We start from the raw sequence: 22,691 nt of genomic DNA on the forward strand, positions 1-22,691 counted from the left end.
TATGGACATGTAAAACGGATGCAAGAAAACAGATATCCAAAGGCTATCCTGGAATGGATACCTCCTGGAAGAAGGAGAAGAGGAAGACCTAGGAGGACATGGATGGATGGAGTATGGGAGTGCATGACAGCCTGAGGCTTAACCGACCAAGACACCTTGAACCGCACTTTATGGCAGGAAAAAATTCCTAACAAGAAATAACTTGTAGGCTGAGGAAACCCATTGTAAATGGAAACACTCCTCTTGAAGAAGAAGAGGCCTCTTTCAGGATATTCTAAACAAAAAGACTATAAAAAAAAAAATCCGACATTCCTGACATAAATAACGTAAAAAAATTTGCCCTTTTGCAGTGCAACAGAACACAACAATCAACGCATGCGATGCACTAAACCAAATAAACATTTGGTCTTTTTTTTTTTTTCTTCTTATTTTTTATTTATTTTTTTTTTTTTTTGTTTTGAGCAGTAGGTGTGAAGCCAGTGGGGGTTGCAAGATAATAGGTACACTAATCTCCCAATGACAACTTATAACGCCAGTTCTTGTCACTTATTTATGACTTGCAAAATATCTGTTTATGCCTATTCTAGTTATTACTTGAATTTTGATTTCCGGTTGATTTTTTTTTTTTTTTTAAATTTGGAGTCTTGAAGTGTCCCAGTTAATCCAATCCCTGTACTTTATTATTACTGTATTTAATGTTAGTAATGTCTTACTGTGTGTTTAATTTATCAATTAAACTTTATTATACTATGTATGTACAAGAAAATCACGTTGTATATGGGGTCAGCAGGTGTTCGCTTATATCAGCAGTTTCAGCCATCCACGGTATGTCTTGGAACATATCCCCTGTGGATACGGGGGTCTTACTGTATATTGTATTTTTTATTTTTTATATTTTTTGTCCTCGGCTTTTTCCCATTATACATATATATATATGGGGTCAGCGTTTTTTTTTTTGTTGTTTTGGCATGAAATTTTTATGGCCAGATGCCCTTCCTGACGCCAACCCTCACCCTTTATCCAGGCTGGGGATATGCGGTTGTCATTCCCTGACCTTTCGCATCCTCCGTATTTGGTGGTCATGGGCTCGAACCCCAGTCTAATCAAGAAGCGTGTGCTATCCACTACTGCTCCTGCCCACCTGGCTATGGAGGTGCTCTTACTGTATATTGTTTTGAATAATGAATCATAGAAGTGGAAAAATTCCTCAACATATTTTTGAGCATGCCACAACAGAATTGATATAATTGGTCTCAAAATTAAGTAAAAAAAAAAAAAACCTGATTTTTCCCCCCAGTAACTTCAGTGAGCTGAATAAATGAAAGTTATAGAGAAAACAATATATTGAATATAATAGACCAAACCAATCTGTGTATATTCTTTTATGCATATGAAACAGGCAACCATATAAAAATGCTTTAAAATTGATGTTAATTCTTCATTTCACCTTTGAAGTGCAAACTGACAAATGCTTATCTTTTGGAAACATTAAGGCATCACCATTTAGATTATTTGACGTAGAAAGTAATAAGGAGATAGAAGATGGACAAATTCAAAAAGTTTTACCTTCAAAGACTAACATATCATAAGTTCTTTAAGCTGTCATAAGGAGTGTATGAAAAATCCTGTTTCAGATGAAAGAAATTCTTAAAGGCCTCTGGAAGCAGGGATTTTTCCTGAGAGTTATTCTGTATTTTTCAGCACACATGATATTCAGATTAGCTTGTGAATGTTCGTGATTTGTGCATTATAGCCTAGGTTGCTGTTGTGCAAGTAAATACAAAACCAAACCAAGCCTGTGAATGTATGTTTGTACACACATAATAAATAACAAAATTTTATAAAATAGAATACCACAAGAACTGCTACACTAATGGCCTGGGTGGCGCATATGCCGAAAATTTTAAAAATGAACAAAAATAAATTTACCATAAAAACACAAAGAAGAGCTCTCTTCAGCTGAAGCTAACAACATCTGGCCTGAAATTGATGGTGGAATGAGCTGATGAATCTTGAAAGATGACTGCCAATATGTCCTTTAGTTTGGATTTTGATAGACAATGCTATCAGTAATCATACAGACTTTCATACCTGGAAATCTGTATGGTTACTGAAATTTAATGGGTTGTAGATATAAAGATGAGATCCCTGAACTTTGTTTGGCTTTTTTCGGTTGTTGTTCATTCAGGCTTCATTTTAAATGGACAGTTATAAGTTCCACACATGGCCTTGGTAGATTGTATCTGGAAAATCAGGGTATGTTGTTTATGCATTGGGCTACTTGGTTCCTTGATAATAATTCTACTAAATATGTCTAGAATATTTTGTTAAAGTACTAGAGCTCTTATCTCATCCCACGAATGTAACGATTACACTGTGTAACCCTTAAAAATAGGAATTACTCTCTTCATCATTGATTGGTTCCCTCGTTTACTGCTTGAAAAGATCTTATACAAAGGGTACTAGGAAAGTTTTGCAATATGACGCAACAATGAATCACAGGAAGCTGCTTGTTGCTGCATGTTGAGACATGTTCATATGTGCATAGTAGCCGCCGCGCCAAGTCGATGGGCTCAGTTATTCATTAGTAGTGAGAGTGTAAAGTGCTTGCGATGGCATCGTGGTCACGAAATGAGATAAGGACAGTTTTGCGATATAATTTCGTGCGTGGTTTAACCATAGATCAGTGCTTAGAAGAAATAACTCTTGCACTAGATGATGATTGTCCACATCGTACAACGATATTCAGGTGGTATAGAGAATTCCAAAGGGGAAATTTCACTCTGGAGGATTCTGAGAGGCCAGGAAGGCCACGAACGTCAGTAAACGTTACTGCTGTGAGGAAAATGCTTGACGAAAACAGGCAAGTGATCTACCAACAGATAGAGGATACTTTGGGCCTAAATGCACCAGCAATTCGTTTGATTCTGCAAGATCATTTGCACGTGAAGAAACTTTGTTCTCTCTGGGTTCCGCATCAACTGACTGAAGAGCAGATGACACGACATGTGACTTGGTGCCGGGAGATGTTAAAAAAGTTTGATAAGGGACAATCTCGGTATGTGAACAACATCGTGACAGGTGACGAGACTTGGCTGTACTATTACGATCTGCCGACCAAGGCTCAAAACAAAGTTTGGGTCTTTGATGATGACGACACACCCGTAATTGTCAGAAAATCCCGATCTGTAAAGAAGAAAATGATAGCTGTAATTTTCAAATCGAGTGGAATTGTGGAACGTGTCGTTTTGGACACGCAGAAGACAGTCACAGCTAAGTGGTATACTGAACAATGCCTGCCTAAAGTCATTGGATCTATGAAGAACCTGCGGCCAAAGTCAAGAATGGACACCTGGTACCTCCATCACGATAATGCTGCAGCTCACCGCGCCAAAGCCTGCACCGAATATTTGACCACGACAGGACTGAAACTTCTCGAGCACCCTCCCTACAGCCCAGACCTTGCTCCCTACGACTTTGCACTGTTCCTGCATGTGAAAATGAAGCTAAAAGGGAGGCGGTTTTCCAGTGATGAGGACCTTCTGCGGGCTTGGGACAACGAGTGTGCTTTACTAGGGAGTAAAGCACAACGAGTGTGCTTTACTCCCTAGTGAAACTTGGCAGAACTGGTTTAAAGATTGGTTTCGGAGGATGGAGAGCATTAGCATTAGTAGAGGCATATGATGCAAGAAAGCAAGCTTATTCAGCATCAGCCAAAAAAAAAAAAAAAAAACACACACACACACTCCACTCCCATGTCATCCCTCCGTTCGTTCGAAATACCTGTCCAGTTGAGCCTTAAATTTCTTTAGGCTATCAACTTCAACAACAAGTGACGGAAGTCGGTTCCACCAACCAAACACCCGCTGGCCAAAGGCAAATTTCCGCACATCTATCCGACATCCGTCCTTCCTCAATTTGAATTTATGCCCTCTGAGGTGATTATTTTGAGCAAGATGAAGAATCCCATTGGCATTGAGCATGCTCAAACCATTCAAAGCCTTATACACCTCTATCAGATCACCTCGCCGGTGCCTAGTCTCCAGACTCTGTAATTTGCAAAACTTAAGCCTTTCTTCGTAAGAGCAACCCTTTGTTCCATTCACTAATCTTGTTGCCCTTCTCTGTACCTGTTCCAGCAGCTCTACATCCTTCTTGAAATGAGGCCTCCAGAGCTGTATACAGTACTCAAGATGTGGCCTAACCATTGCCTTATACAAGGGAATAATCACCTCCTTATCCCTGCTAGAAAAATTCCTGTATATCATTGACAAGACACCATGAGCTACTCTTGCAGCTCGTCTGCACTGCTCAGAGAACTTCATATCTGCCTGCACAATTACCCCCAGATCCTTTTCATTCTCCACCACTGTCAATGTAGTACCGCAGAGTTGATATGTTGCTCTGGGGTTACTGTTTCCCATATGTAGTACTTTACATTTGTCAATGTTAAACTTCATTTGCCACTTCTCAGCCCATCTGCTCAACCTTTCCAGATCCTGTTGCAGCAGCATAGCGTCAGTAATGTCCTTAACAACCCTGCCAACCTTTGTAAGATTGGTTGTGATGAGGACCTTCTACGGGCTTGGGACAACGAGTGTGCTTTACTCCCTAGTGAAACTTGGCAGAACTGGTTTAAAGGTTGGTTTCGGAGGATGGAGAGGTGTATTGAATGTAGAGGAAATTACTTTGAAAAAATTAAATAAACAAAGCTGTATTGCAAAACTTTCCTAGTACCCTTTGTATAATAGGTATTGCTATGAGAAGTAATCATATTTCATATTAGTGTCACTCTCCAGTTGACTTTATATGTTTTTTTTTCTATTCATGCTGATACTGAGTGCATTCATGAGATGGTCAGTTTTTTTGTGTTTGTTGCTTAATTTAAAGGTACCAAAAATTAAGTAACAAATACAAAACACAGTCACTGATACCACAATTCAGTATCAGTAACTGTTCAAAAAAGCCAAATGCTGCCTTTAAATTTGAAAATTATAGAAATATTAATTAATATACTGTGTCTGCTAGTTTTTGCTTTCATTTATAGGAGCTGGAGATTTTAGTTTCTGGGAATTTTCTGGCCATGAACCATATTTCATGTTTTATGATCATTTTATTGGAAACACCAACTGCATTCATATCATAACATTTAGATTAAGTGATCCATATGAAATTCAAGTTCAACAAGTCTTATTCTGGTTATCATTTCTACAGTCAAGATTACCTCCTCAGGAACCCTTGGGTATGATTTTTTTTGTAGTTTAAATCTGATTTTATTCTGACCATTTATTACACATATTTTAGGTATGTATTGTGTTCCATTAATTAACTCCATTGATCTTTATAGAAAAAAGAAACAAACTTATCTACAGTAAGCTTTAGTTCAGTGTGTAAAAGTACCATTTACACACATGTGCATACATCTCACTAAATAATTTCATTTTAACAGATGCATGTTATGAAAATGGCTAAAATATAATTAAGAAAAATTTGGTGAATACTAGTGTTTTTATGATACACATAATTTGTGAGATAATTAATTGAGACTACACTATTATATCATGGTAGACTTAAGTAATTTGTTGAAATGCTACAGTTTGAACAATTGAAAGACCTCACTGCCAAAAACAATTCTAGCTACATTTTGGGAACTTGTTGTTTCCTGTTTTCACGATGATGTAATAGTGTAATCCCGATTAATTAATTATCTCAAAATGATGAATAATCACTTAGATCTCCTCTTTGTTTCTCAAAGAGGAGATCTAAGAATCAAAGACACATAACACTTTGAATTAGTTAGCCAGTCTCAGGTTGAATTGGTTGAGTGCTTGAAATGGAAACTCATATCTCCAAATAGGCCTACAAGGCTGGGACAATTCATATTGAGGAATTAGACTTCACACCAGCCGGTATTTAAATAAACAAATTTCAACACTGAAACTAAAACACTTTATTTACAATAAAATAAAATTAGAAGTATATAAAATAAAAATGTAAATATAAGCTAAAACTGATGTGGTTTAATTTACAATAAAATATGAAATGTAAAATAAAATATGATGATAAAAACAATAAAATAATATACTAAAATACCATAACAACTGTAGCTTTCGGAGACAGCGGTCTCCTTTCTCAACAGCATACTTCTGCCGTGCGGCACATCCTTAAATAGCAGATCCACGGCACTCATCACATGGTTTCTCAGGAATATGGTTGGAATTTCCCATTTGCGCACAGGAACCGGAAATGGCTCGGGATCGCGCTAGCTGAAACCGCTTATCTCTTCCAAGAACAACGGTTTCAAAGAGGGGATATAAGCGTACACCCCTGTCTCTATATAATGGTATTGCTAGCCGCCCCAATACGTAAACTCTCAAGCCATTTATGGTCCCAGAACCCCTGTGCATGATCCGTGATGACAGCATCCTCCGGGGAAATTTGATGTTGCTTCTCCCAGAAGTGTTCTGCCCAGACTTCCCGTAATTTTCAGACTTTATTGCATTCATATGCTCCCCCAGACGGTCTTTCAGTCGTCGTCCCATCTCACCCACATAACAGAAGCATTTCTGAATGTTATTTACTGATATCAATTTTAATGCCCTCGTCATACTCGATTTCTTTCAGAGATCCAAAATGTGTCTGTTTAAGCAAAATTTTGATACTTGAGAATAGAAAGATGTCAGATGGAGCCACACTGTCAGAAATTGCATCACTGAGAGCACACCAGATTATACCATTATTGATGAAGCAATTTCTGACAGAAAAATAGATCTGTCAGGTGGAACATCTTCTCTACTTCCGCAGTTCAACTCCATATTTCTGTACTTCACTCTATTCCCAAGTATCAACTTCACTGAAAGAGACACATTTTGGAGGAAGTACAACAGCATTCATCAAGAGCACTAAAAACTGATATCAATAAACAAGTTCCAGAAATGCTTCCAATCATGACAGAAGAGAGTAGCTTCCTGTAGAGCTGCCCAAGGGAATTAACTTGAAGGGAGGAAGCAAATATTGGTAAGTTCAGTTTTAACTTACCAATAAAATCATTTCCTAAAATTTCTATAATAGCCTTGTACATACATTTGAGCATGTGATGTCATATTATGATTCAACTACTAGATGAATAATGATATCTGAATGAAACCACTATTTTTATACCATGTCTGAAAACTACCGATAACTACAACAACTGACACATATGGTGCTACTTGCAATAGTTCTTTTCATAGTTTTCCTTAATTTTCTTATTTTAATTGCTTGGTCACAAGTAGCAGTTAGCACCTTTCAAGTATCAGTTGTTTTGATTTGGACATTATTAGTTGATTACACCACATTATTGATGGTGTAATCAATTAATGATGTCCAGATTTATAATTTATACTTTGATTTACTGGATAAATGTTTTTTTTTTTTTTTATTAAATGGTCTTGATGGTTGGTCACAATTTGCAGTGTTCTTTTGAATACAAAAACAGTAAAAACTGCAGTAAAGGTGCAGATATTCATTTATTGTAAAATACAATATATGATATGCCCATGTATAAATATCATACATGGGCATATCATATATTGTATCAAACGATAAAATATACAATAAAAATATACTAGGAACTAGCAGAAAAAATCACATACATACAGATCATAATATTTTTTACAAACTGCTCCATCTGCCTTTACTTCTCTGCTTAATTTTCTTTTACCATTAGTTGAGGCATATGATGCAAGAAAGCAAGCTTATATAGCATAAGCCAGAAAAAAACCCCTTCCCATTTCACCTGTCTGGTCACTCTAAATGTTTGTCTAGTTCAGCCTTAAATTTATTTAAGCTATCAACTTCCACAGCAACAGATGGCATTCTGTTCCAGCAATCAACTACCTGCTGGCTAAAGGCAAACTTCCACACATCTATTCTACAACTATCTTTCCTCAATTTGAATCTATGCCCCCTCAAGTTTTTAATCTGAGCAAGCAGAAGTATCCTATCAGCATTGAGCCTGCTCAAACCATTCAAGGCCCTATACATCTCAATCAGATCACCTCTCAGGTGCCTAGTCTCCAGATGCTGCAACTTGCAGGACTTAAGCCTCTCTTGGTAAGAGCACTCCTTTGTTCCTTTTACCAACCTTGTTGCCCTTCTCTGTACTCATTCTAGCAACTCTACATCCTTTCTAAAGTGAGGCCTCCAGACCTGTATACAGTACTCAAGGTGTGGCCTGACCATTACCTTATACACAGGGATAATCACCTCCTTGTCTCTGCTAGAAAAATTCCTATATATCATTGACAAAACTCCATGACCTGCTCTTGCAGTCTGTCTGTGCTGCTTGGAGAACTTCATATCTGACTGCACAATTGCACTAAGGTCATTTTCCACCTCCCTGAATGTAGTACCACACAGTTGGTATATTTCTCTTGGTTTACTGCTACCCATATGCAGTACTTTGCATTTATCAATGTTAAACTTTAGTTGCCACCTCTCAACCCATCTGCCTAACTTTTCTAGATCCTGTTGCAGTAGCATACTGTCTTTACTATCATTAACAACCCTGCCAACCTTTGTATTATCTGAAAACTTGTACATTAAGCCTGATATACCTTCATTGATAAATATACAAAACAACAACAGGCCCAACACCAAACCCCGGGGGACTCCACTAATAGCATTAGTCCACATAGAGCAGTGTCCATTTATTACCACTCTCTGCCACTCAACCATCCATTTATCCATTGCAGCAACTTGCCCTTAATGCCACACTGCTCCAATTTGTAAAGCAGTTTTCCATGTGCAACAGTATTAAAAGCTTTCCTGAAATCCAAGTATATGATATCAAAATTATTTTTTACATCCAGTTCCTTCATGACCACATCATAGTATCCAATCAAATTGGTCAGACAAGACTTCCTTTAACAAACTCATGCTGTCCGAATTATTACTGCAGTCTTGTCTAGGTGATCCTGCATCACTTCTTTAACCAGTGACTGCATTATTTTCCCCGGAACAGAAGTTAAACTAACCGGTCTGTAATTATTTGTATCACCCTTTGAAACCCCTTTGTGAATTGGGTATACATTTACACATTTTCAGTCCATGGGACCTCCCCTGAATCTAAGGATGCTCTCATAATTATGGCTAAGGGTTTGCTAACTTCCCTCACTGCCTCCTTCAATATAACCTGGGGCAACAAAACGGCATCTAGGGTAGATAGATTCCATCAACTCCAAGGGTGCCTTTTTTATGTTTAACTTCAACAATTTCTCTTCCACTTTGCTCTCGGTTATTGCAAAATCATCTAGCTCACTGCCAGAGTTTAATACACCTCTGGCATTGCCCTCCCTCAATGACTGCTCATGTGTGAATGTAGATGCAAAATATTCATTTAGTTTGTTAGCTACCTGAGCAGTATCATCAACAGTTGAACCATCGATATCAAGTGGACCAATCTGATTCATCCCCTTCCTTCTAGGGTTTACATAAGTAAAGAACTCTTTGCCGTTTTTCTTTGCATCCTTTGCCAAAGAGTTCTTGTAATCTGCTTTTGCCTTCCTAACCTCCTTTGTGACTTGGTTACAGACTAGCTTATATCTATTGTAGGCTTCTGTGTCACCTGTTAATTTATATGTATCACATACATTTTTATTCCTTGCCACATGTCTCTTTAGTTCATCTGACATCCATTTAGTCCTTAATCTTGAACAATATTTCTTATCTGCAATAAGGCCTCTGAGGTTGGGATTATTCATACTACCAATTTTAAACACACACACCAACCGTTTATGACTGGTTGAATAATAAAATAAAATAAAATAAAATGATAGAAAAGACTGTAAAACAATATTTACAAAAGACTTTTAATCATTTACAAAAAACTAAACTATAACAAAAGTAAAATAAGTAAATAAGTTAAAATGCATTAAAATATAAATATAAAAGCGATAAAAAGACGATAAAAAACACTAGAGCTTTCGGAGGTGTCTTCCTCCTTCCTCAGTAATAGTGAGACTTAAATGACACATCCTTAAATACCAGGTTCACGGCACACGTGGATGACCAGGCGCATACTCAGCATTCCTTTCACTTGTACCGGAACCGGAAGTGGACTGGACACGTGGAAAATTAAAACGTTTGTCTCTTGTCAAAACCACCGCCTCAAAAAGAGGGTGAAGCCTAACTCCCCTGTCTCTGTTTATACTATTGTTACCAGAGGATCCAATCCACAGACTTTCCAGCCACTTGTGATCCCAGAATCTATGCGCCCGGTCAAGGATGACAGCGTTGTCGGGGGAGATCTGGTGTTGTTTTTCCCAATAGTGCTCGGCAATGGCGGATCTATTGAGCTCTGCGGTCCGTATCGCTCGTGAATGTTCTCCCAGACGGTCCTTGAGACCGTCTGGGAGAACATTCACGAGCGATACGGACGTTTTGCAAATTACAGTGTCTGGAAACTAGGCACCAGCGGGGTGATCTGATAGAGGTGTACAAAGCCTTGAATGGTTTGAGCATGCTCAATGCTGATGGGATTCTTCCTCTAGCTCAGAAAAATCACCTGAGAGGGCATAAATTCAAATTGAGGAAAGACAGATGTAGGATAGATGTGCGAAAATTTGCCTTTAGCCAGCGGGTGGTTGGTGGGTGGAACAGACTTCCATCCCTTGTCGTGGAAGTTGATAGCCTAAATAAGTTTAAGGCTCAGCTGGACAGGTATTTCGAACGAACAGAGGGGTGAAGTGGAAGTGGTTATTTTTATTTATTTATGTTACTTTTTTTTTTTTTTTTTTTTGGCTGATGCTGCATAAGCTTGCTTTCTTGCATCAAATGCCTCTACTAATGCTAATGCTAATGCTAATAAGATTGAACATTCACGAGCGATACGGACTTATAAGATTGTTCACAGAAACCCCTTGGCTAGCTTAGAACAGCGTGTAAATAAGATGCTACTTTCCTGGCTAAAGATGGAAAAGATTCCAAAGGACAAGTATTGGTTCATGCATGCAACAGGGTGTCGACTGCCCAGATTTTATGGGTTACCTAAGACACACAAGGAGAATGTTCCATTACGGCCCATAGTTTCCTTCATTGGTAGCCCTACGTATGCTTTATCAAAATATCTGGCGCAGCTGATTTCCCCGGTTGTGGGGCGGTCCGCGTTGGTCATTGGAGACAGTGCGGAATTTGTGAACTTTGTAAGGAGTCAAGAAATAGGGGAGGACGAGATGATGATGTCATTAGATGTTATATCATTATTTACTTGTATCCCCATAGCACATGGGGTAGAATGTGTAAGGTTGGCTTTACAAAAGGATAATACTTTAAGTGCTAGATCCACATAGAAGATATATGTGGTGCTGTTGAATTATGTCTTTCTAGTACAACCTTGGTTTTCCAAAGAGTGATGTATAAACAGGTTCACGGTACAGCCATGGGTTCTCCAATCAGCGCCATTGTTGCAAATCTGGCTATGGAGGAATTTGAGAATAGGGTTTTCGCAAGATTGGAGTTCCCTATCGGGTAGAGCCCAATCGGGTAGTTCCGCCTGTACCGCTTACCACAGTGTATGTTCCCTACTATCCGGGCCTGTCAGATCGCATTGCGTGGATGCTTCGCGACTTTCAGACACGCTGTGTGCAGCTTCCGGGCCGGAGGTTGCACACAGTAGTGTCACAGGTCAAAGACCCCATTACTAGGGATTCTAGTAGTGGGGTCGTGTATGAGATCACATGCCCGGATTGTGGGGAATGTTACGTGGGGGAGACAGGACGGCGTCTCAAGGACCGTCTGGGAGAACATTCACGAGTGATACGGACCGCAGAGCTCACAATAGATCCGCCATTGCCGAGCACTATTGGGAAAAACAACACCAGATCTCCCCCGACAACACTGTCATCCTTGACCGGGCGCATAGATTCTGGGATCGCAAGTGGCTGGAAAGTCTGTGGATTGGATCCTCTGGTAACAATAGTATAAACAGAGACAGGGGAGTTAGGCTTCACCCTCTTTTTGAGGCGGTGGTTTTGACAAGAGACAAACGTTTTAATTTTCCACGTGTCCAGTCCACTTCCGGTTCCGGTACAAGTGAAAGGAATGCTGAGTATGCGCCTGGTCATCCACGTGTGCCGTGAACCTGGTATTTAAGGATGTGTCATTTAAGTCTCACTATTACTGAGGAAGGAGGAAGACACCTCCGAAAGCTCTAGTGTTTTTTATCGTCTTTTTATCGCTTTTATATTTATATTTTAATGCATTTTAACTTATTTACTTATTTTACTTTTGTTATAGTTTAGTTTTTTGTAAATGATTAAAAGTCTTTTGTAAATATTGTTTTACAGTCTTTTCTATCATTTTATTTTATTTTATTTCATTATTCAACCAGTCATAAACGGTTGGTGTGTGTGTTTAAAATTGGCAATATTTCTTAGTTGGTATATATCTTGGAAGTCCTAGTAGCTTCCAAGATTAATTCTTTGAATGCTTCCCGTTTTGAATTTGCTGTTGTTAACATCATCAGTTGGTACCACCATATAGAATTTAAAAACTGTCTCAGACCACCATTGTCACCTCTACGAATGCAAAAACCCCTGATGGTAGTTACCTCTTGTTGTAACTCCCACTTCAGCACACTGTGATGTTTGTCATGTGATAATTTTTGTTTTTCAGACTTTTGCTTCATAGGTATATATAGAAAAATGGCCTTCAGAATGATTCTGAAACAGTCAGCATTTACTGAATTTTTAAAACTGTTGAAATTTCATTTTTTAACAGCCACCTATAGGTTGCTGTTAAATGAAGCAAACTTTAACCAGTGTGTATATTTCTAGCATTACCTTTAATGCAAAATTATTGTGCAACAACTGTCAATGTTATTTAAAGTAAATTACTATGTCCTTGTCAAACCTTCATCATTACCCCATAGTTTTAAACCCTTCTTTTTGGCCAAAGATTTATGCTCTAAAGTACATTATTTCTAATTTAAAAAAAAAAAACTTTTTATTTGTAAAGTAATACAGGAGCAACTCATAGCAGATGACTTACACTGGATGAGATATTAATGCATTCCATGTAAAGACTTTTATCTTTCACATACAAACTACTGTTTACCTTAGCTATGTATACAGGAAGTTAGGAATTTTTCTAGCAGGGATAATCATCTCCTTATCCCTGCTAGAAAAATTCCTAACTTCCTGTATACATAGCTAAGGTGAACATAGCTGTGAAAATTCCTAACTTCCTGTATACATAGCTGTGGTCTGACCATTGCTAAGGCAATGGTCAGACCACATCTTGAGTACTGTATACAGGTGTACAGTATACAGTATTTAAATTCTATACAGTGGGACCAACTGATGATGTAACCAACAGCAAACTCAAAATGGGAAGCATTCAAGGAACTAATCTTGGAGGCTACCAGGCTTTACATACCAACTAAGAAATATTGTTCAAGGTTTAGGCCTAAATGGTTGTCAGATGAACTAATGAGACATGTGGCAGAGAAGAAAAATGCATGGGATACATACAAATTAATGGGTGACATGGAAGCCTATGATAGATATAAGTTGGTCTGTAACCAAGTCACAAAGGAGATTAGGCAGGCAAAGGCAGACTATGAAAAATCCTTGGCAAAGGATGCAAAGAAAAACAGAAAAGAGTTCTTTACATACTTGAACTCGAAAAGGAAAGGGATGAATCAGATTGGTCCACTGGATATTGATGGTTCAACAGTTGAGGATCCTGCTCAGGTGGCTAACAATCTAAACGAGTATTTTGCATCTACATTCACGCATGAGGAGTTATTCAGGAAGGAGAATGATGTAGGTAAAGTAAACATTGGCAGTGAGCTGGATGATTTTGTAATAACTGAGAGGAAAGTGGAGGAGAGATTGTTGAGGATAAACATAAAAAAGGCACCTGGGGTGGATGAGATCTATCCAGTTATATTAAAGGAGGCAGCAAAGGAAGTATGCAAACCCCTAGCCATAATTATGAGAGCTTCTTTGGACTCAGGGGAGGTACCCATAGACTGGAGATGTGCAAATGTAACCCCAATTCACAAAGGAGGATCAAAGGCTGACACAAGTAATTATAGACCTGTTAGTTTAACTTCTGTTCCAGGTAAATTAATGGAGGCACTGGTTAAAGAAGCACTGCAGGATCATCTAGACAAGAATTCAGTTATAGCTAAGACGCAGCATGGTTTTGTTAAGGGCAGGTCTTGCCTGACCAATTTGATTGGATACTATGATGTAGTCACAAAAGAACTGGATGCAGGGAATAACTTTGATATTATATATTTGGATCTTAGAAAGGCTTTTGATACTGTTGCACATGGAAGACTGCTGCACAAATTGGAGCAGTGTGGCATTGGAGGCAAATTGCTGCTACGGATAAGGGGATGGTTGAGTGGCAGAAGACAGAGAGTGGTAATCAATGGACACTGCTCAACGTGGACTAATGTTATTAGTGGAGTTCCTCAAGGTTCAGTGTTGGGTCCGTTGTTGTTTTCGGTGTTTATGAATGATATTGATGATGGGATATCAAGTTTAATGTCCAAGTTTGCAGATGATACAAAGGTTGGCAGGGTCGTTAAGGACAATACTGACGCTATGCTGCTGCAACGGGATCTGGAAAGGTTGAACAGATGGGCTGAGAGGTGGCAAATGAGGTTTAACATCGACAAATGTAAAGTGCTGCATATGGGAAACGGTAACCCCAGAGCAACGTATCAACTCTGCGGTACTACACTGACAGTGGTGGAGAATGAAAAGGACCTGGGGGTAATTGTGCAGGCAGATATGAAGTTCTCTGAGCAGTGCAGACGAGCTGCAAGAGTAGCTCATGGTGTCTTGTCAATGATATACAGGAATTTTTCTAGCAGGGATAAGGAGGTGATTATTCCCTTGTATAAGGCAATGGTAAGGCAACATCTTGAATACTGTATACAGGTCTGGAGGCCTCATTTCAAGAAGGATGTAGAGCTGCTGGAACGGGTACAGAGAAGGGCAACAAGATTAGTAAATGGAACAAAGGGTTGCTCTTACGAAGAAAGGCTTAAGTTTTGCAAATTACAGAGTTTGGAGACTAGGCACCGGCGAGGTGATCTGATAGAGGTGTATAAGGCTTTGAATGGTTTGAGCATGCTCAATGCCAATGGGATTCTTCATATTTCTCAGAATAATCACCTCAGAGGGCATAAATTCAAATTGAGGAAGGACGGATGTCGGATAGATGTGCGGAAATTTGCCTTTGGCCAGCGGGTGGTTGGTTGGTGGAACCGACTTCCATCACTTGTTGTTGAAGTTGATAGCCTAAACAAATTTAAAGCTCAACTGGACAGGTATTTCGAACAAACGGAGGGGTGAAATGGGAGTGGGTTTTTTTTTTTTTTGGCTGATGCTGAATAAGCTTGCTTTCTTGCATCATATGCCTCTGCTAATGCTAAAGGTATCGAGGCCTCATTTTAGGAAGGATGTAGAGCTGTTGGAACGAGTACAGAGAAGGGCAACAAGATTAGTGAATGGAATAAAGAGTTGCTCTTATGAAGAAAGGCTTAAGTTTTGCAAATTACAGTGTCTGGAGACTAGGCACCTGCGAGGTGATCTGATTGAGGTGTATAAAGTCTTGAATGGTTTGAGCATGCTCATTGCTGATGGGATTCGTTCTCTTGCTCAGAATAATCGCCTGAGAGGGCATAAATTCAAATTGAGGAAAGACAGTTGTAGGATAGATGTGCGGAAGTTTGCCTTTAGCCAGCGGGTGGTTGATTGCTGGAACAAACTTCCATCTGTCGTTGTAGAAGTTGATAGCTGAAATCAATTCAAGGCAGAACTTGACAAACATTTGGAGCGAGTGGATGGGTGAAATAAGGGTTTTTTTTTTTTTTTTTTGGCTGATCCTATATAAGCTTGCTTTCTTGCATCATGTGCCTTTGCTAATGCTAATAGATATTTTTGTGTTCCAGTAATTTTTATCACAAACTGAATTAACATCATCATCATCAGCCATTTTCAATCAATCCACTGCACGATGAAGAATTCTCCCGCAACTTTCCAATTCCTTCTGTTTTGTGCAATGGCCATCCATTTACTACCCACAAACTCGTTAATTTCATCTGTCCATCTCCGTTGTTATCTTCCAGGTTTTCTTCTAGCTCCTCTTGGATACCATTTCTGTTATTTTCTTAGTTCATCTGTCGTCATGTCTTTGAGCTATGTATCCTGCCCAAGATCATTTTAGTTCTTTAGTTTTGAACAAAATGTCCTTTACTTGAGTTTGCTGCCTAATCCATGTGTTTCTCTTCTTATCTAACAGTCTGATTCCCAATATAATTCATTCCATTCTTTGCTGTGTGGTTCTCAGCTTCTCTTCCATTCTTTCGGTGAGTGCCCAAGTTTCACTTCCATAAGTCATGGTGAGGAGTATACATTGGTAATACATTGATTCATTATGGGATGTTCATTATCAGACAAATTGGGATGTTGCTCCTCAGTATGTGACTAAATTTTCTGAATTCTATCCATCCAAAATTTATTCTTCTCTTGACTTCCAGCCATTTATCATTATTATAGCTAATAACTTGTCCCAGATAAGTATATGACTTCACCTTTTCAGTTACTGCTCCTTCAATGATTATATCTGTTTCTGTGGCTTACTTGTTCATCATTACTTTTGTTTTAGCCATAGTCATCTTTAGTTCAAAATTCTTACTAACTCTGCATAACTGATTAAGATTTCCCTCTAATTCTTTGAGATCATGGTTTATGTCCACAACGTCATCTACAAATCGTAAATGGTTTAGGTACTCTCCATTCACATTGACTCCTTTCTGCGACCAGTCTAATCTTTTGAAAGCTTCCTCAAGGGCAACAGTAAACAACTTTAGTGATATTGTGCCTCCTTGTCGAACTCCTTTCTTAATTTTAAATTTACTACTGTCTTTGTCTAGTCTATCATATATTTTCTTCAAAATCATAATGTATGAGGTATCTATGCCTTGCCTTTCCAGTGCCCAAAACATTGTCTTATACTGTATGGAGTCAAATGCTTTTTCATAATCCACAGATGCCAGGCATGGTGTTTTATTTTCATTTGTTTTCTCCATTAGCTGCAATATTACGTGAAGGTGATCCATAGTTGAGAATCTTGTCCTAAAGCCAGCTTACTCTTTTGGTTGATTCTCATCATGTATTCTTTCTAATCTGTTAGTAATGACCATTGTGAACAACTTGTAGATGTGGGATAACAAGCTAATTGGTCTATAATTTCCAATTTCTGATTTATCTCCTTTCTTATGCAGCAAAACTATGATTGCATTATTTCACTGCATAGGCATCACACCTTTTCTAATGCACTTTGTGAAGAGCCTTGCCAGTTTTTGTGTTATGTCTCTTCCTCCCAATTTTAACAACTCTACAGTAACTTCATCTTCCCCCGGGGCTTTCTGATTCTTCATTTTCTTCAATGCATGTTCTACCTCATCAGGAAGTATATCAGTATATATGTGTGTGTTACTAATTTGCAGTCCATCTTCCCCCTGTTACTAATTTGCAATCCATCTTCTCCACATCATTCCCTCGCTCCTCGTATAACTGCTATTTGAATTATGCCTTCTGTGCTATTTATAAGTACACCATCGCTATTCATTTGTCTTTTGTCTTTCTGTATTACTGCTCATGGCTGCTGATTAAAATTCTTTGTTTTCCCTTAATGCTTGTTGTACTTTTCTTGTGTTAAATTTTCTTATGTCCTCTCTGGGTGTTTCTAATGCCTTTTGCATAATTCAGTATACTCAGTTTTCTCTTTGTCAGTGTTTTTCTTGCTCTTCATTTGTCATCTTCTGTTTATCATGACAAGTGTTTCTTGACTATTTTTTTCTTTCTTTGGATTTCTTTTTACCTATAGGTTTCCTGGGCTTTATCACTTTCAGAAAGTTGTAATATTCCTCGTCGATATCTTGGTCCTTAGCAATCTGCAGAAGCTCAAACAGGTTTGAACTTCTGCAGACATCTCAGGACCAATTAGCATAGTTGGCTCCAACTGTTTACAAACAATGCTCAATATCTCATAGAGGACTTTGCAGATAGTTATCCAAACAAGATTCCATAATGTCTTTAATTGATTCCATAATGTCTAAAATGATTCTAAAATGTCTATAATGTCTAAAATGATTTCAGTTAGTTCTCCTGATAGTACATTTGGAACTTGTTATTAACATTTTGATCTGTGCAATTGCTGTGATAATGGAGCTTATTCAAATTGAGAGGCAACAGACATGCATCTCATGTATGGACTTGCTAGATGCAAGACATCTATATGTAGAAAACTTTCCTAATTATCATGTGCCAAATAAGAAGGCCTTTCAGAAAAAGAAAATATATGAATGGCTTGCAGAAACTGGTTCATTTAGGAAAACAGATTTCAGATAGTGGCAGACATGTTAGCACCAGAACAGCAAATCCCACAGACACCTGGAACTTTTGGCCCTGAGTGCCAAGTGATAGTTGCGCCTCCGTGGGCAGGAGCAGCAGTGCGTAGCACATGCTTCTTGATTAGACCCTGGTTCGATCCCGTGACCACCAAATACGGAGGATGCAGAAAGGTCAGGGAATGACCACCGCCATATCCCCGGAGCAATATGGCCTTAGTTGCTGATGCTCCTAAAAACCAAATAACAAGCAAAAACAACAACAAGCCAAGTGATAGTGTCCAAGCTATTTTCTTTAATGATAAATAAAGTGATTTTCTGAGTGATTTTGCACCATTTTCTTTCTTGTGCCTTTTTTATCCTCAGTTCTTTTTAAGTGGTTCTGTACTTAATAGATTTTGAGTAAAAATCCTGGAAGAAAAATCATCTTTCTTAGTGTATTAATTAATTTTTTCACTAACAAACTAACCTCTCCAGGTGCTTGGTCTCTAGGTGGCACTGCTCCTGCCTCCCCGTGGCGGGGCCGGAAACCTGAAGGAAAAATAATCCTTTCAGGGCTAAATGGAGCAACAATGGACTCTACAAACCAGGTTTTACCTGAATCTATGGATCAAACTGAACACTATCGGCAGCAAGATAATCCTCACCCATCTACTGTCAAGTGACAACAAAAGAAAGATGTGATGCTGACCATCTCTCCACGCTTTCTGATTTTCCATTCCTTATCAGACTAGCCAGTTAGTAAACTTTTTCTCCCTTTGTAATACAAAGGTGTAGAACATATAGCTGGTCCACAGAAGATGGTTTGCCACTTGAGATCAGGTGACCTGCTGGTAAAAATGACAAATCACTGATGTTCTGAGCTTCTTCTTAAAACGACTTTTGGCAGGATTCCCATCAAAGTCACTCCACGTGCCACTTTAAATACATCAAAAGGGATTATTCAATAGCTGTGAAGGGATTATTCAATAGCTTCTTCAGAGCTGCTGAAGCTCTGAAGAAGAAATTGTACAAGAGTTACAAAACCAGAATGTAATTCATGCAAAAAGAATTCTTATCAAAAAAGGATGGAAACCTTATACCAGGTTTCCATCTGTCATACTTACTATCATACTTACTTTCAACACGCCTACACTATCAACATCAATGAAAGCAGGATACCTGAATTGCCAGGTAAAGCCGTACATCCCCAATCCAATAAGATGTTTCAAGTGTCAAAAGTATGGCCATTCGCAAACAGTATGCAGACGACTAGCTATTTGTGCCACCTGTGACTCGAAAGATCATAATGATAAAGAATGCAATGCACAGTCTCCTCGCTGCCCAAACTGCAAAGGAGATCACCCTGCCTACTCCAGAGACTGCAGTATATGGGAAAGAGAGAAGCAAGTACAGAAATATAAAACTGGATATAAGGTTACATACTCAGAAGCTAAAAAGCAGATACCATTACTCCCAGTAGTGAGATCATATGCAGCAGCAGCAGCAATGGCAGTCCAGAAAACAAAAGTAATTGCATCACAAACTGACATCTCAGTTCTGCCTACCATCTCAATAGTGGACTGGGCACATATTCTCCTCTTACAGACAAAAAGAAAAGATGATCAGGCAATAAATACTACTATTATAATCCTACCAGATGCTAAAGATTCAACACCAACTAGCAGTGCAAATCCCACCAAACCTGTAGACAAAAAACAGAAAAATACTGATACTATGGAAATTGACAAAAAAGGAGTGAGATGAACCAGTCCTGGAACTTTATGCAACTGAGGTGGTCGACCAACTTTCCCTAAGAAAGAAAAAATCAAAAAATATCAGTGCAAACAGGCAGCTGATCGTAAATCATTGGAATCAATAACTAAGTCCAAATAATGTGTACACTTCTTCAGTGGAATTGTCGTGTGCTTCAAAGTAACCCTAACAATATCAAAGATCTGATTTCCATATATAATCCTGCAAGTGTTTGTTTACAAGAAACAAACCTAACTCTGTACATAAGCATTTCAATCAAGCACTACAATATATATATAGGCAGGATAGTAAAACCACAACTGCTCATGAAAGGGTTGCCATTCTGGTAGATTCTAATATTCCATCTAGGCATATTCATTTGCAAACACCTTTTGAAGCAGCCGTGGTATGCATCGTGACAGGAATTACCCTTACCATGGTCACTATATCTTCCACCTAACCATACGTATACACTGCAAGACTTCAAGGACGTAATTGACCAATTACCATCTCCATTCTTTCTGATGGGTGATTTTTAATGGGCATCATGTCATTTGGGGTTCACTTCATACAGACAAAAGAGGATAGATGATTGAAAAACTTCTAGATAGCAGGAATTTAACCTCTTAAACATGGGTATGCATACCCATGTCCATTTACCAACAGGGAGTACTTCTGCAATCGATCTCACCATCTGTTCCTTGGCTCTCCTTCCTATTCTTGACTGGCTTGTCTCAAATGATCTCTATAACAGTGATCATTACCCAGCTGTTTGTCACCTATTAACAAGTGACATATTGCAATTTATAAATGGTAAAAAATGGAAATTTTGCAAGGCAAACTGGGAAAAGTACCAATATGCTGCTTCCTTAGATTAGAAAACTATAAAATATTCTGATATCAATAGTGCTGTTACTTATGTCACAAATCAAATAATCTCTGCAGTAAATACTGCAATACCAAAGACAACCAATCAGTTCCATAAGCATTACAAACAGTGGTGGAATGAAGAATGCTTGGAAGCAAAGAAAGAAAAAAATAAGGCTTGGAATCAATTCAGAAAGTTCCCCACCACCACTAATCTCATAGAATATAAGAAAGCCAGAGCAAAAGCAAGCACGTTATATACGTCAAAAATCTCAAAAAGAGTCGTGGATATCTTTTGCTAGCAAAATTAACAGAAATACAGATACTACGAGGGGTTTCTGAAAAGTAAGGTAACACATTTTTTCTCTCAATGATGTTTAATAATACGAAGTTGAAATTACACACCAAGAAATAAGTGAACATGCACTACTTCTCCACAAAGTCTCCAGTTTTATTGATGCACTTGTCCCAACGATGGATTAGTTTATCAATACCAGTACTGAAGAAGTCCGTGCCCACATGCAGTAACCAACATTGCACCGCCTGATGAACTTCTTCATCAGTGGTGAAATGCTTTCCTGAAAGGTGTTTTTTCAGAGGGCCAAACAAATGGAAGTTTGAAGGTGCTAAGTCTAGGCTGTAGATGGGATGTGACAGAGTTTCCCAACGATTACGGCACAACCACTCATGAGTGATGTGGGCAGTGTGTGCAGTTGCATTGTCGTGCAAAAAAATCACACCGCTTGTCAGCAGGAGTCCTGGTCGAATGTTGGCTTTCAGTTATTCCAACGTTGCACAGTAAAACTGTGCATTGATTGTTCCTCTCTTCGGCAAGAAATCCACCAACAGAATGCCTTGGCAATCCCAGAACACTATGGCCATGATGTCGATCTTCAATGTCAACACAACCTGCTTTAAATTCATTGCACCAAAAACACACCTGCTGCTTTGTAATCACCTTTTCGCCATACACAGCAACCAGTTCACCATGAATGTCACTTGTTGGGGAGACCCTTTTGCTTGCAAAAAGCAAATAACTTTACAAACACTTGTTTTGGACCACACTTGCACAGTAGCTGCCATTTTGCAACTGGAATCTGCTGTGAGGTAACAGTACTGCAACACTGCACTGGCAGTCTTTTTGAACGTTATTAACAGGCGTTTCGGCTCATTCCCTTTCACCATTATTAAGAAAAAAATGTCTAACCTTACTTTTCGGAAACCCTTCGTAGAATTATCTGGAATAAAATTAGATAAATCTCAGGCAAATATTCAACAGCCCCTAAACCGATAATTAGCTGGGAAGGTCATGATATAACGGAACCAGAAAAAATTGCAACCTACTAGGGGAAACCTTTGAGGAATTGTCAGCAACATCATCATACAGACCAGTCTTTCAAAAATATAAAATTCAAATCAAAAAATACAAATTAATTTCCATACAGCCCATGAGATTCCATACAACCAACCGTTTGCTATAAATGAATTGCATAAAGCCTTAGTCAAATCAAAACAAAGTGCAGCAGGTCCAAATGGAAACTACTATCAAATGATTAAGCATCTCACTGAAAATTCCTTATGCATTCTCTTGCTGCTTTATAACTGAATATTCCTTGAGGATGCTTATCCAGACTCTTGGCGGCATTCGATTGTGCTGGCCTTTCCAAAACCATGG

General features: G+C 38.6%; 1 protein-coding gene across 1 annotated transcript in view; it reads left to right on the forward strand.

The window, feature by feature from the left end:
* Positions 1-22,691, forward strand: part of LOC150080700 (death-associated protein kinase dapk-1-like) — a 248,550-nt gene that overhangs the window by 129,398 nt on the left and 96,461 nt on the right. The window contains exon 9 of the mRNA XM_090380788.1: positions 5,048-5,242. Within this exon, the coding sequence (XP_090236914.1) occupies positions 5,048-5,242 (195 nt within the window). The remainder of the gene's footprint in view (positions 1-5,047; positions 5,243-22,691) is intronic.

This window comes from Mastigoproctus giganteus, chromosome 9 (assembly GCF_048544385.1).
Source record: "Mastigoproctus giganteus isolate SK-2022 chromosome 9, ASM4854438v1, whole genome shotgun sequence".
NCBI classification, from domain to species: Eukaryota; Metazoa; Arthropoda; class Arachnida; order Uropygi; family Thelyphonidae; genus Mastigoproctus; species Mastigoproctus giganteus.